The sequence below is a fragment of the Bos indicus genome, chromosome 21 (genome assembly GCF_029378745.1).
Source record: "Bos indicus isolate NIAB-ARS_2022 breed Sahiwal x Tharparkar chromosome 21, NIAB-ARS_B.indTharparkar_mat_pri_1.0, whole genome shotgun sequence".
In the NCBI taxonomy this organism is placed as follows: domain Eukaryota; kingdom Metazoa; phylum Chordata; class Mammalia; order Artiodactyla; family Bovidae; genus Bos; species Bos indicus.
In genome coordinates, this window is record NC_091780.1 from 33,061,882 (window position 1) to 33,075,584 (window position 13,703).

The 13,703-nt window shown below is 56.9% G+C and overlaps 1 protein-coding gene across 5 annotated transcripts in view; it reads right to left on the bottom strand.

The window, feature by feature from the left end:
• Positions 1–1,093: 1,093 nt before the first annotated feature.
• The window catches only part of LINGO1 (leucine rich repeat and Ig domain containing 1), a 220,943-nt gene continuing 208,333 nt past the window's right edge, over positions 1,094–13,703 (bottom strand). For all 5 annotated transcript variants that reach the window (XM_070775356.1, XM_070775354.1, XM_070775355.1 and 2 more), the window contains one exon: positions 1,094–3,981. In XM_070775356.1, the coding sequence (XP_070631457.1) occupies positions 2,125–3,969 (1,845 nt within the window). In that variant the 5' untranslated portion in view covers positions 3,970–3,981 and the 3' untranslated portion in view covers positions 1,094–2,124. The remainder of the gene's footprint in view (positions 3,982–13,703) is intronic.

The window sequence follows — 13,703 nt, forward strand, 5'->3', positions numbered from 1 at the left end:
GAGTCGGACACAGCTGAACAACTTTCACCTTCACTTTCACCAGGCATGCTGCGACCTAGTTCATGCCAGCTTGGTGGTGGGGCAGGGGGTGAACCCAGGAGGAGCTCTGACTGGAGGAGCTGCATTCTAGAAGTGTCTTGTTGTAGAAGGCTGACTTGTCTATTGCTTCCCCTCACCCCCAAGTTCAGCTAAACCTGTGCCTATGGGTTCCTGCGTTGCTGGATTCTCCCCTAGTCCGAGGGTTAATCGGCAGCAGGGTCGCCCTGAGCCTACCGTGGGGCGGAATCCAAGGAGTACCTGAGGAGAAAGGGGAAACTTGGAGGGGTGAAGGCAATCATCTCTGAACCTGGGGCCCCTCCCTGTCCAACAGAGGTCGGGGGGTGAGCACGTGGTCTGCAGGAGGAGCTACTGCCCCAGCTTCTCGAGCCCATGGATTCTGGGAAAGTTACAAGGTGACCTGCCTGGCTCTTCGCACTTCTGTCTCCAAGAACATCCCTTTCCAGAGATGAGGTTGGAGCACCTTGGTTTGGTGTGAATGAACGGGGCACTTCTGACTCTCCTGGTCAGCTCACATGCAGGTGGATCCCAATCCCAAACTGGGAACCCTTCAAAGCCCAGGGTAAGCTCAGAGTAAAGCCTGGTGGAAGATGAGGCAAGACTTGGGTGGTGACCTGGGTCCAGGCAGTCCTTAGGACAGCCCTAGAACTGCCTTCTCCAGCCTCAAAGCCTGGGTGCTGTACATGGGAAGTGGCATAAGCAGGCATTTGATAAATGCTTATGGAAAGAAGGCTTGGAAAGAGATGGTGTTCCCAGTCCCTGGATAGGTCCAGGTCAGTTGCAAGGGGCTTCTGGGGACCGGACACCAGAGTGGGTGGAAGTGATGATGCTCATGGGCTTAGTACTCCCACGGGGGTCTAGAGCCCCAGCCATCCAGGCAAAGCTTGTGGTCACTGCTGGGCAGCCGTCCTGGGAAAATCCTCTGGAAGTCCATGGAGGTGGCCCACCCCGGCATGCCCCCAAACCTGACCCCATGGAGATCGCTTAGAAGCCCTGCCCCCCATAATAATGAGATAATAATAATGACCATAATGAGAACAGTCACCCACACATGTGCACAGCGCTTTACAGGTTACAAAGTGTTTCACATACATCATCTCATCAATTCCTCACAACAGCCCTGTGAGGTAGGCAGGGCGGGGAGTAGCGTTTCCATTTATACAGATGTGGAGGCTGAGGCCCAGAGAGGGTTGATGACCTGTTCGAGGCCACATAGCAAGTTGGCAATAGAGCTGGGACCAGAGTTAGGCCTCGGCGCCCGGCTCTCTCCACTGACTGCGGTATCCTCCAGAGGACCCCAGCCCCTGTCCAGAGTCTCAGCCACACCCGAGCCAGGCCCCCCTGCCCCCTGGCAGTAGTGCTGCCTGGCAGCTCGGCAGACAGGCCCTCATCCCCACTGGGCAGCCCTGTCCCCTCCACCCGCTCTCTGCAAACAGCCAGCCCAGAGCTGGGCCCAGATCCACCACCCAACCTGCTCCTGGTGACCACCCTGGCAGGGTGGGCAGGCAGGCGGGTGGGGCTGGAACCTCCTTCCCTGTTTTCCTGAGTGATCCCTCCCCACAGGGGAAGAGAAGAGAAAGGAGGAAGAGGAGGAGGAGGAAGAGAAAAAACAAGAAACTGAGTTGGAAGAGGGCCCTGGAGCAATCAGGACGTCAAAAGTTTGCATTCCGACTAGCTATAGGAAATAGCTTTTTTTTTCTCTTTTTATTATTTCAAGTTTTCATAAAAATCCATAATTATTGAAACCCAAGTTACAGAGGAAGTTCGTAACTTTTTTTATTGAACTATTGACTGTGCCGCATGTTGGTTTGTCAGCTTCTGACTCCAGTCTGTCAACGAGTGCCCCTGTGTAGGTGGGGTCCCCAGGCCTGGACTTCTGAGGTCCTGGTAGGAAGAGGGCAGGCGGTGAGGGCCGGCGGGGGCAGCAGGGGACGGGGTGGGAGGGAGAAAAAGTGTGTGTGCAGAGGGGTCAGGAGGAGGTGGGAAGGACTGGGGAGCCCGCGGAGGGCGGCCAGGCCCCTCCCCCTGCCCAGCGCGCCCTGGGGTCCCTGCACCCCCGCCCCATCCTCAGATCATCTTCATGTTGAACTTGCGAGGCGCGTCAGCGGAGCTGATGCCTGCGTCCGACTTGCGGGGCACATACTCAATCTCGATGTTGTGCTTTGTGTTGCCCTTGCCCCGGCTCCAGAGAAACAGCAGCACCAGACAGAAGAGGACGACGCCCAGGAAGGAGATGAAGCCCATGGTGGTGGCGATGATGAGGGTCTTGATGTCGAAGGGGAAAGGCACGGTGGCGCGGGTGCTGTTGGCCTCTCCCTCGCCCGGCTGGTTGGAGATGAAGGCGAAGGTCTTGTTGGGCTGATGGGGCCAATCCGGCGAGTAGCTGCGCACATGCAGGTGGGCAGGCATGGAGTCGTTGCCGCCCGCGTTGGCCGCGATGCACAGGTACGTGCCGTTGTCCTGTACCTGGGCGTAGCGCACCTCCAGCGTGCCGTCTGGGAAGACCGTGAGCCGCCCGTTGCTCTTGGCTGAGACCAGGTGCTTGCGCGGCGAGAGCCAGAGGATGGCGGGCGGCGGGTCCCCATCCGCCCGGCACACGAACTGCACCGTGTGGCCCTCGTCCACGAACACCTGCTGGGCCTTGCGGTCCCGGATGCGGGCGCGGCGGCAGGTGAAGTAATTGGGCAGGAGCACGTCGGGGAAGTCCTTGAACTCCTTGCCCTGGACGAACTCGGGCGTGGCACACGTGGGCTGCTGCCGGTTGAAGTTGAGCCGCCAGCGGCGCCGGAACACCCACAGGAGCCGGCAGTCGCAGGCCAGCGGGTTGGAGTCCAGGATGAGGGTCTCCAGGTTGCCCACCGAGTGGAAAGCCGACTCCTCCAGCGTGGTCAGCTGGTTTCCGGAGACGTTGAGCACGCGCAGGTAGTTGAGGCCGCGGAAGGCATAGGGCTCCACCACGGCCAGCTGCCCGCCCACCAGCTGGATCTCCTGCAGCCTGAGCAGCTCATGCAACATGGAGCCCTCGATGGTGCTGATGGGGTTGTAGGAGAGGTTGAGGAAGCGGAGATAGACCAGGTGGCGCACGGCCAGGTAGGGCACAGCGGTCAGGTTGCAGTGCGTGATGGACAGGGACGTCAGGTTGAGGCCGTAGAGACAGTTGGGAGTCATGGTGTCCAGGTAGGGCCAGTGCGAGATCTCCAACACCTTGAGGCGGTACAGCCTCTTGAAGGAATAGTCCCGGATGGCATTGATGTTGAGGTGCCGCAGCCGCAGGACGATGAGACCGTGCAGGTGGGACAGCGCCTCGGTGGGGATGGAGGTCAGATTGCATTTCTCCAGCGTCAGCTGCTCCAGGCTATTGAGGCCGCTGAAGGCTCGGTGGGAGATGTAGACGAGGTCGTTGTCGCCAACCTCCAGCGACTTGAGGTTGTACAGGTCCTGGAACATGTAGTCCAGCAGGATGACGATCTTGTTCTCGCTGATGTCCAGCTTGGTCAGGTTACTGAGGCCGGTGAATACACCCAGGGGGATGAGCTTCAGGCGGTTGCTGCGGAGCCCCAGCGTCCGGAGGTTGAAGAGGTTGTTGAAGGCGCCGGGCTCCACGGCGCTCACGATGTTCTCATTGAGCTCCAGCTCCTCCAAGTGCGGGAAGCTGGCGAACTCGTCCTGGTTGAGCGTTTTGATGCGGTTCTTGCCCAGGTCCAGCAGGCGGGTCTCCGTGGGGATGCCTTCCGGCACCGCCACGAAGCGCTTCCGGTGGCAGAGCACCGCGCGGTCCTGGGCGGAGCACTCGCAGCGGGGCGGGCAGCCCGTGGCCGAGCCTGACAGCACCGAGCCCAGCACCAGCAGGAGGATGGGCTGCCAGCAGGCCAGGAGGGGGCTGGGCATGCTCCTCGCGCCCCCCGCCAGCATCCTCTCACTCACCTGCGGCCAGGAGAAAGCACAGGACAGAGGAGGTGGTTAGAAGACAGTGTTCGTTGGTCCCCTGCCCAGAGCCCTGTGTGCCCCTGTGCCGTCCTGCCCCGTCAGGATGTCCCTGACCCAGAGAGAGAGGCAGGGGTCCAGAGTGGCATATGACACCTGTCGGGGTTGTCAACACAATGAGGTCCAGATACCCAGGCCAGGGGAACTCCTGCTGATTCCTCCTTGCCCCTTACCCTGCCCAGAGCCCTTCTAAAGGACTGTCCTACATCCCTGGGATCCAGTGGCTTCATGGAAGGGGTGAGGTCACTTCTGGTGATCCTGGAATTGGCACCCTAGGCTGTATCCACCTCCTTTTCATTTTACATTTATAGGCAATGGGACTCCCAGCATGCATCCCACCCCCCAACCTGGCACCCTGAGCTTCAGCTTCCCCTGGTGCTCATCAGGGATAAAGCTAGACCTGCTGAGCTGCCCTCAGGGCTCAGAGAGGGGATCAAAGGGGCTCAAAGGCTGAGCCCTCTAGGAATGGCCAACAGAGCAGCACATGTGGGACCCAGTTGGGAAAGGGCTTTTGAGGCTACTGGGGTCCACCCTCTTGGCCTTCAGCCTGAGCATTTCCCAGCACAGAGACCATGACCCCCTCCCTATCAACAATGTGCTGACCCCAAAGCCAAGAACCCTGGGCAAACAGCATACCCAGTGGTTCCTGCCAGTGTCTACAAGTCTGCTCCCCATGGGGTTTCTGGATCAGTGGAGGGCACCCCCTTTCAGAAAGCCAGGACCCAGCCCTGAGGCCTCCCCATGGAACCTCTGCAACTCTCACAGTCCTCCAGGTCCCCATGGTGACCCACCCAGGCTCCTGAGCTCAGGATCCTGCTCTTCTTTCCTCCAGGAATGCCCCTCCCTCACCTGTGGAAACCCCATTTTCAAGGCCTAACTGAGTCCACTGCTCTGAGAAGCTTTTTCTGATGCCCAGTTGGAAGTGTACTTCCCTCCAAAGAACACACCCCACCCCCAACCAGGCTTCATCTGTCTGTCTCTCCAGGTTCCAATCACTGTCTTCTGAGTACCAGGGTCCTGTCTGATGGGGGAGCAGTCAGACCCCCAGGGCCCAGAAAGGCACAGGCAGCCCCACATTGTAGCACTGGGGATGGGAGGCTTCTTACAGTTGGGTCCCGAGGAATGTGGGGACTTGGGTGGTGGTGACTAGGGAGATCCACTTGAGGACAGGCTGCAGGTGGTGTGAGTGAGGGGTGTGCAGGAACTCACCCCCTAGACACAATTACTCTCTCCTCATGAGTTCAGAGGCCATTTGCTCCCACTTTTGCCCAGAATGCTCCTCCCTCCTCCAATGTTCCACTCCATGGGAAACTGGCCCAGCGGAGTACTTAGGGGGTTGGGAGGACTAGTCTGGAACTCCCTGAACAATAGAGGTTAGACCAGATGGTCTCTGGAGTCCAAGCCGAAGCCCTTTTGTTCATGGGGTGAAGATCCATCCCACCCAGCCTGGAACCCTTGGGGCTCTGCTGGCATCCACACAGCCCACACCCACGGCCCCGAGGGGGCCTCACTGCAGGAAGGGGATGCTCTGGCAGGAAGGGGATGCTCCGGCAGAGAGGATCCCATCCCTCTGCCACCGCTCAGGGCCCTCTCCCATCCCTCCAAGCTCCTCCCCACGCCTGCCCACAGCCTCCACTTCTAAAGCTACAGGTTCTGTCACCCACACTTCAACACTTAAGGCAGCTGGGGCTTGGAGAGCTTGCGGCTGCCCCAGGACACCCAGCCAGCTGAGGAGGTAGACTGGGGACCAGGACTCTGCTCTGTCAGACTTCAGTGACACCACCCACTTCCCAGTGCTCCAGGGTCTCCCAGGACTGACAGGTGCTCCCTAGTTGTTGATCGACTAAGTGACCGATTAGCCAGAGAGGGTTCCTGGTGTCACCGACATGTTACGAAATCTGCAAGGTTTTGTTATTCTCAAGGGCTTTGTCCACCACCCCCACTTCCCTCATCCCCTCTCATTCTCTCTCCAGAGTTTTCTGCGGTTTGGCCTCTCCCACCCACTCCCATCAGGCCATTTTCCACAGTCACACACGCTCCAATGACCCACCAGAAAAGCAAACATCCTGGCAGACGATCAATAAGTAATTGGGATGGCAGCTGGGGCTGGCGTGGTGTGAGCCTGGGGACCGGGAGAGGTAAATAGGACTTTTAGCACCCGGCTCAGGCTGGGCTGGTTGAGGGGGGTGGGGGTGGGGGCTGCTGGAGAGGATGCCAAAGAATGAGAATTGGGGCAGTGAGTGCACAGGGTCCGTTGAGATGTTGGTAAGACCCTCATACAGACAAGAATCCAGCACTGAAGACCCCACCGCCTTGTCTCAACCTATGCATCTCCCTCTTCTTCCACCATTCCCCCCAGTGAAGCCACCCAGGCATCCCAGCCTCATCCTGTGCATTCCTGCCTCTAAGCCAGCTCCTTTTGGAGATCTCTCCCAGCCTCGCAGCCCCAGCAGCCTTTGTGACATCCACCCCAAAGGCCACCTCCTCCATGAAGCCATCCTTGATCTACTCAATCAAAAATCATCTCTTGCCCACAACTCTGAAGCACCTTATATTTATCAGTAATGACATTATGTAACTGATGTATAACACATCTCATTCTAAAAATGATTTGAGCCAATGGCCAGTAAAATGATATTACAAGATGATAAGAAGATAAAGCTAAAGGAGGCAAGCCAGTCAAGAAAGAATGCCACAAAATCCTGTGTAATGGTAAAAGGTTGGAGCTTCCTAGTGACCTGGGCCAAGAGGGAAATATGCTACAAAGCTTCAGCACTTGACACCTCTCCTGTGTCATATGTTTAACACTGGGTCAAACCCTCACGGGTGCATTTGTCCCACCTGCTAAGACAGTAAGGTGCGTGTGGGAAGATGGTGTGTCTACAGCCTCAGGCCAAGGTGTGGCACGGAAAAGATTCACTGAATGTTCTCTGGAAGGAAGTGTGTGTGCATGAAAGAGTTTTTGCAGGGGTTGAAGTCACTCTGATGAGGCTGACCCTGGAGCGGGTCCACTGAGCAAAGAGACACCTGCGGGATTCAAATGTTGATAAAAAGCGGGTCAGCATTGCTCTGGGTGGCAGGCCCAGCAGCTACACCCACAAAGGAATGGACAGTTCCAGAAAGACAAATCCTCCGAATTGCCTCTTCCCTCACCTTTTATGTGTGACTGTCCTAGAAGATGGGGACACTGAGGCCTAGAGGGGCTAAGACGGCTTCCCACGCTGGCACAGCACACTGGGCCTGGTCTCCCCATCTAACACCCCTGCGGGGTCCCTGTCATCAAGGGATGCTGACAGGCTGGTGTCTGAGGGGGTCACCAAACCTGCTGAGTGAGCAACATGCTGCTCCCGTCTGCCCTGGCACCATCAATCCTGCTGGTTACTCCTGCAGCGGCCCAGGAGAAGTGTTTTATATATTTTAATCAGTGTTTTATTTTGGATCCTTGCCCCCTGAAGGGCTTCCCACAAGGGCAAGAGTTTAAAAATTGGCCCAATAAATACAAAGGAAATGAACATGGAAGGCTGGCAGGTGGGCAGACAGAGGAGAGCCATGCCTGGGCCACAGCGCACAGAGCCCACAGCAGCCTGTCTGTGTCCTCCCAACCCCAGAGCGGTAGGGGCAGCCGCGCCATCAGAACTGTGCTGTAGAGGGCCGCCTGCCACTCACGTCGGGGGCAGATGTGCCCCGGCTCTCTTGCTCCCCACACCAGCCACTCCACTGAGTGTCCTGGAGGACTCCTCCCCTCTCTGCCTTTTCCCCAGCTGTGCAGCACGGGGGTGGGGGGCGAGGGGTGGATGCCAGGGTTCCCTCACAGAAGTTGGATCTTCTCCAGCTAGAAAGTCAACAACATCTTCAAACCCATGTAGGGAATGAAGAGCAGTAGGGCCTCAGACCCCAAAATGCAGCTCTATAGGGGCTGGAAGGATCTATCTGAAGGTGGCATCCCTAGCTGGGGCCTCCCATTGGGGCTGTTTCCCTGGGGCTCCCTGCTAGCTCAGCTGGTAAAGAATCCACCTGCAGTGCAGGAGACCCCATTTGATTCCTGGGTGGGGAAGATCCCCTGGAGGAGGGCATGGCAACCCACTCTAGTATTCTTGCCTGGAGAATCTGCATGGACAAAGGAGACTGGCGGGCTGCAGTCCATGGGGTTGCAGAGAGTCAAACACAAGTGAGCAACTAAGCACACATCCTGGGGCTTAGGGTTGGAGGGAGCAGCTGATGGAGACTGAAGAGGCATGGGATGACCCATGGGTGGGCTTGGAAAACCCCTGAGGGAGGTCAGGGGTCATTCTGTCTCCTAAGGCAGCATCTGAGGCCCTTGGGGGTGTGGGCATGCCATGACCACACACCCAGCCCGACCCATGGAAAATGATCAGACGCCCGCACTTAGGGAAGGGGTGGTACTAGCAGCTGCAGGCCACCTGCTACAGGCCAGGTTTAGGCTTTATCCACACCGTCTTAGAAACCCTCACCCAGCGTTCAAAGAGATATTTCTTGTCCATTTTACAAATGAGAAAGGTGGAGGCTTCCAAAAGGGAATACATCTGACTTTAACTCGGCTCCAAAGCCAGGAGGCAGCAGAGCCTCCTGTTCCTGCGGGTCAGGCTGCCTGTGCCAAGTTACCATGTGAAACAGGACTTCTTTCAGACACACAGGCCAGGCCAGAGCCAGAGGAGGAGGGGCGTGTCCCAGCAGTGCCAGGCCGAGGGAAGGCACTAGAACTTAGGTAGCTGAATACAGGTACATCTGTGTCCGTGTGTCGTGTGCTTAGTCACTCAGTTGTGTTAGACCCTTTGCAACTCCATAGACTGTAACCCGCCGGGCTCCTCTGGCCCTGGGATATCCCAGGCAAGAATACTGGAGTGGGGATCTTCCCGACCCAGGGATCGAATCTGGGTCTCGTCCATTTTACCCGCTAACCCAGTGGGGTATGACCTTGCCCCTTAAATCAGACAACTTTCAGAAAATGGTATGTTGAACACACTGAATTTTTTCAGTGTTTCCCCACCATACCATTCTCCTTTGCCTGCTGCCACTGTCTATGCTACAATCTCACCGAATTTGGGGTCGACTGCAGCAAGGAGGGAAGGTTCAGTTATTTTTGGTTTACGGTATCAATATTTCATGGTGTTCCCACTCAGTGTTCCTCAGGGACCGCAGGGAAATCCCCAGCACATGCAGACATGAGATCCCTCACCACGGAGGCGCCCACTGCCTCCCCAGGATGCGTGGCCCCCTGGGTCCTCAGCCTGGCTGTGTGACCCGGGGCAGCTGTGACAGGTTGCTCCCTCACTGCAGAATGAGGCTGTTTTGTACCGTCTTGTCTTGTCCTGCCACCCTGCGTTTCTCAGGCTGGGTCTGCAGCGGGAGGGAGGAGGGAGACAGACCTGGGACAGGAAACTGAGGGCTTCAGAGAGTCTGCCTTGGGCCCCACTCAGCTCTACTCCCCTTTCCTGCGTGCGTGCTAAGTCATGTCCGACTCGGTGCAACTTCATGGACTGTAGCCCGCCAGGCTCCTCTGTCCACATATTGTCCAGGCAAGAGTACTGGAGTGGGTTGCCATGCCCTCCTCCAGGGGATCTTCCCCACCTGGGGATCAAACCTGCATATCTTACGTCTGCAGCATTAGCAGGCAGGTTCTTCCTTGGTGGCTCAGACAGTAAAGCGTCTGCCTGCAATGCTGGAGACCCAGGTTTGATCCCTGGATCGGGAAGATCTCCTGGAGAAGGAAATGGCAACCCACTCCAGTACTCTTGCCTGGAGAATTCCATGGACGGAGGAGCCTGGTAGGCTACAGTCCATGGGGTCGCAAAGAGTTGGACACGACCGAGCGACTTCAATGTCAATGTCAATGTCTTTACCACTAGCGCCACCTGGTCAAAAGTCCTGGGCCATGAGCACATCCTGTTCCCACCACCACACCTTGAGGTGGGTCAGTTACTCAGAAAGGGACTTAGGCAGGGTCACCGAAGGTTGGAGGCAGGTCAAGGTCTAGCTTCTTTGTGACTTGCCCTGTCCCCAAATCCCTGCCTCTCTGAAGTCCCTTCTTTGCTTTCAGCTCCAGGACAGAGTAGCTGGATCCATGTCATGAAATGATAGAGCACGTTTGTGGTAAGTGTGCCTGTTCAGAGGCAGCCATGACCACGTGGCTCAAAGTAGGGTAAAGTGGGGCTGGAGTGAGGCCCGTCTGGAAAGCCCCTGAGGGCCGCACCATCCTGGAGTCTTGTCCCACAGCAGTGGTAAACCATCTGCCTATGCCTGGAGGTCTCCCGCTCAGCCTTCAGAATCCAGCTCAGGGGTGTTTCACGCCAAGCTGCTCTTTGCAAGTCCCCAGGAAGAAGGGATCACTTCCAGGAGGAGGGGGTCCCTCTGGATCTTGGGTGCCCCCATACCAGACCCTGCTGGTGTGCTGACCTCTGTCCCTTTCTCCCTCTGCTGGAGCTTCTGCTGCCCCCCCCCCACTTCTGGGTCCCCCAGATGGACAGTCCACAGTGCAGGGCTGAGGCTGATACAGCTCAGGAGTGCCAGGCCCAGCTTCAAGGGACAGAGGGCCTCCTGCCCCCACCACAGCTGCTGGGCCAGCTTCCCAGGACAGCTCCCAACTCCTGGTCTCGGCTCTTTATAGAGGCCTCAGGGAGGAGGTGTCAGGCTGAAACCCAGACACATTTCTACCGGCCAAGCGCGGAGCAGAAAGGGTGGCATTTTCAGCCAAGAGAACGGTGAGGGCAAAGATGTGCAGGGTGGAGGCGACTGATGTCCTGGAACCTTTGAGAGCATCTGAGGGCTCCTAATTGCTTCTCTCCTACCCCAAATCCTGACCCAGGTCCCTGGACTCCTTTTAAAGATCCTCCATTCTGCCTTTCCAGGGCTAATCCCTGCTGAGGTGTGAATGGCTGATAATGGCTTAAGGTGTGAGCTGCTAATGGGGGGAACTTGGTCTTCCCTGGCCAGTCTAATCCTGCAGGGCTCTGCTGAGAGCCAAGGGAGGGCAAGGGTTGCCTCCCGGCACAGGGGGGTGGGGACACAGGAAACTCTGAGAGGAGGGGTGAGCACCCAGGCTGAGTTCTGGCAGGAGAAATCGGGACGACTGAGGCTGGCGGGCAGGCAGCTGAACCTCAGCTGTGCATCCGTCCATCTGTCTCCTCTGGGGCTGGTCAGCCCACCCTTTCCCTCTCCCTCTCCTCTTTCAGCTGCCACCCCCCTGGGAGAGAAAAATCAACCTGAAAGAAAATTGAGGTCATGTCCTTTGTCATGTGTAATTCTTTATTTTCCTCTAGCTCTTGGTTCCAGCAGAGTTGCTGGGCTCCCAGGATGTGTGTGTGTGTGTGTGTGTGTGCGTGTGTGTGTGTGTGTATGTGTGTGTGCGTGTGCGTGTGTGTGTGTGTGCGCGCGTGTGCAGGCACCTGGGTGGCCTGTGTGGGTGTCTGGGCCTGTAGTCTCTCCTCCCGCCACTGCCACCAGCCCCATCTCCCAGGTACGCTCCCAAAGTTGCTCACCTGGCCTCTCAGCCACGGCTGGGCTGGAGGGTGCTGCCTGGACACAGTGTGGCTGCCCGCCCATTTGCTAGGGCAGCTGCCCCTGTACGGCCCTGGGCAAACACTGTGCCACCTAAGGGAGGGACGCTCCTGCCCACCCCATCGCCTACCCCTCCAAGCACAGCTGGTCTCGAGAGCTGCCAACCTTCCGGCCAGCTCGCAACCCCAGGCCATTTGTGGGATAAATTATGAATTTTAATTGTCAGAGCATCTTAGTGTTTAAAGGCTTCTATATATAGGCTTTGCCATCCTGGAGCTGCTGGCTGGGTGGGGAGGAGCCAGGGTGAGGCAGGGCCACTTCTGGGTGGGCAAACGGTCCTGGGCTCACAGGTCCCTAGCCGGGTCTCTGGCCAGGGCACCCTGCCCTACCGTGTGGTCTTGGGTGAGTCCTGGACCACTCTGGACTCTGCCTGTCCTTCCACAGGGTTGTTCCGAGGTGAGAGAGCTGGCCTGGGGGAGGCAGGAGGGAACCACTGACTCTGGGAAGCATCCGTGTTGTCTGCTGCGGGCCTGCCTGAGTGGACAGCACTCCCGGTTGGCCCGGTGCTACCCCAGAATTGAGGAGGGGCAGGCAAGCACCCATGTGGCAGCCTGATGGGGCTCAAGGAAAGTGCAGGTCATTCACCCCCAAACCTCCCTTCCCATCTCTCTCCAGGCCTGGATGCCCACTCAGACCTTCAGGGACAGGAAGGTGCCCCTGAAGGACTTGGGCCCCCTCTACCACCCAGGCCAGGGGCCCCTTGGGAGGTGCTTAGCAGACACACCTGCCTCACCTCCCCTCAACGCCGCCCTCCTCCTCCAAGCCGGCTTTGTGGGGCACCCAGGGCCCTCTCCCAGTGCTCCAGTCTTGGAGGCTCATCTACCTTGGGAACTTCTCAGGCTGGCGCATTTCAGGCATTGGAGGTCTGAAAATCAGCCAGTCCCTCCCTGGGAGGGTCACCAGCCTTGGGTTTGAGAGAGTGGGCAGGTCACAGCCTGAGAAACCCAGGGTGGAGACGGGGGAGTGGAGGGAAGTGGTGGATCTAATTGTGGGGTCTGAGGGTCAGAGACCTCATAAAAATGATGATGATGATGATGATGACGACTAGAAAAACCCTAGGAGAGGGCTTTTGGTGTGCTGGGTATTATTCCACGTACTCTACCTATGAAAATTAACTTTCCCTCACCACAACCTGCTGAGGTAGGTCCCATTATTGTTCCCATTGTGCAGATGGAAAAGACAGAAGCCCAAGGAAGCTGTGTAACTCGCTCAAGGTCACAAAGAGGTTCTGTTGGTCCTGACCATTCTCATATACTGCCTCTCTCCAAATCAGGTTCAGGGCTGCTGAGCTACACAGTCGCAGGCAAGTGGCTTTATGTCTTGGGGCCCTAAACTCCTCATTTAGAAAAGGGAAGGGCAGGGGTGAAACTGCTCTCACAGGGCTGGGGGCAGAGAATTTGAGGAGAAGGAAGGGAAGAGACATTTATATGCAGCACATTAACTAAATGCTTTGCAGACTGACCCACCAACCCTCATCACATACCCTATGATGGAAGTACCATAAGCCCCATTTTACTGATGAGGAAACTGAGGCTCCAGGCCATTAATTCACCTGGCAAAGGTCTCTGAGCTTGTCTAATTCAAGAGGCATGACAACTCTAGAGACCATCACTCAAGTGAGGAAACTGAGGCCTGAGAGCATCAGTGACTTACAGCACCTCGCGGTTGGGATTAGGGAAGAGGCCCGGCCTCCTAACAGCGGCCACCTTCTCTCCCCAACACCTTAGCCTCTCCATTCACGGTGTGGCCGTCAGGGACATTTGAAGGTTTTCGTTTATTCTGCCCTGGAAAAGACTTAAAAACCACCCCCTAATACATCACAAACCAAGGTCCAGTGAGGTATTTATAACATGGGACAGGCAAACTATAAATAAAAACCCTTGCCTTGTCTTGGCACTGACTGTTCAAAGCCCTCTCTGTTCAACTGAATCTTGGCCAACCTCTTGCCAAAGTCTATTTTCCCAACCCAGTATATATACTAATTTCAGTATCAAGTTCTGCCTAGTCACAACTGATGCCATCACCTGGCTGTGTGTTCACGAGAAGCCCAAACTTGGGAGGGCCCGGGCATCTCTGCAAATCTCTCA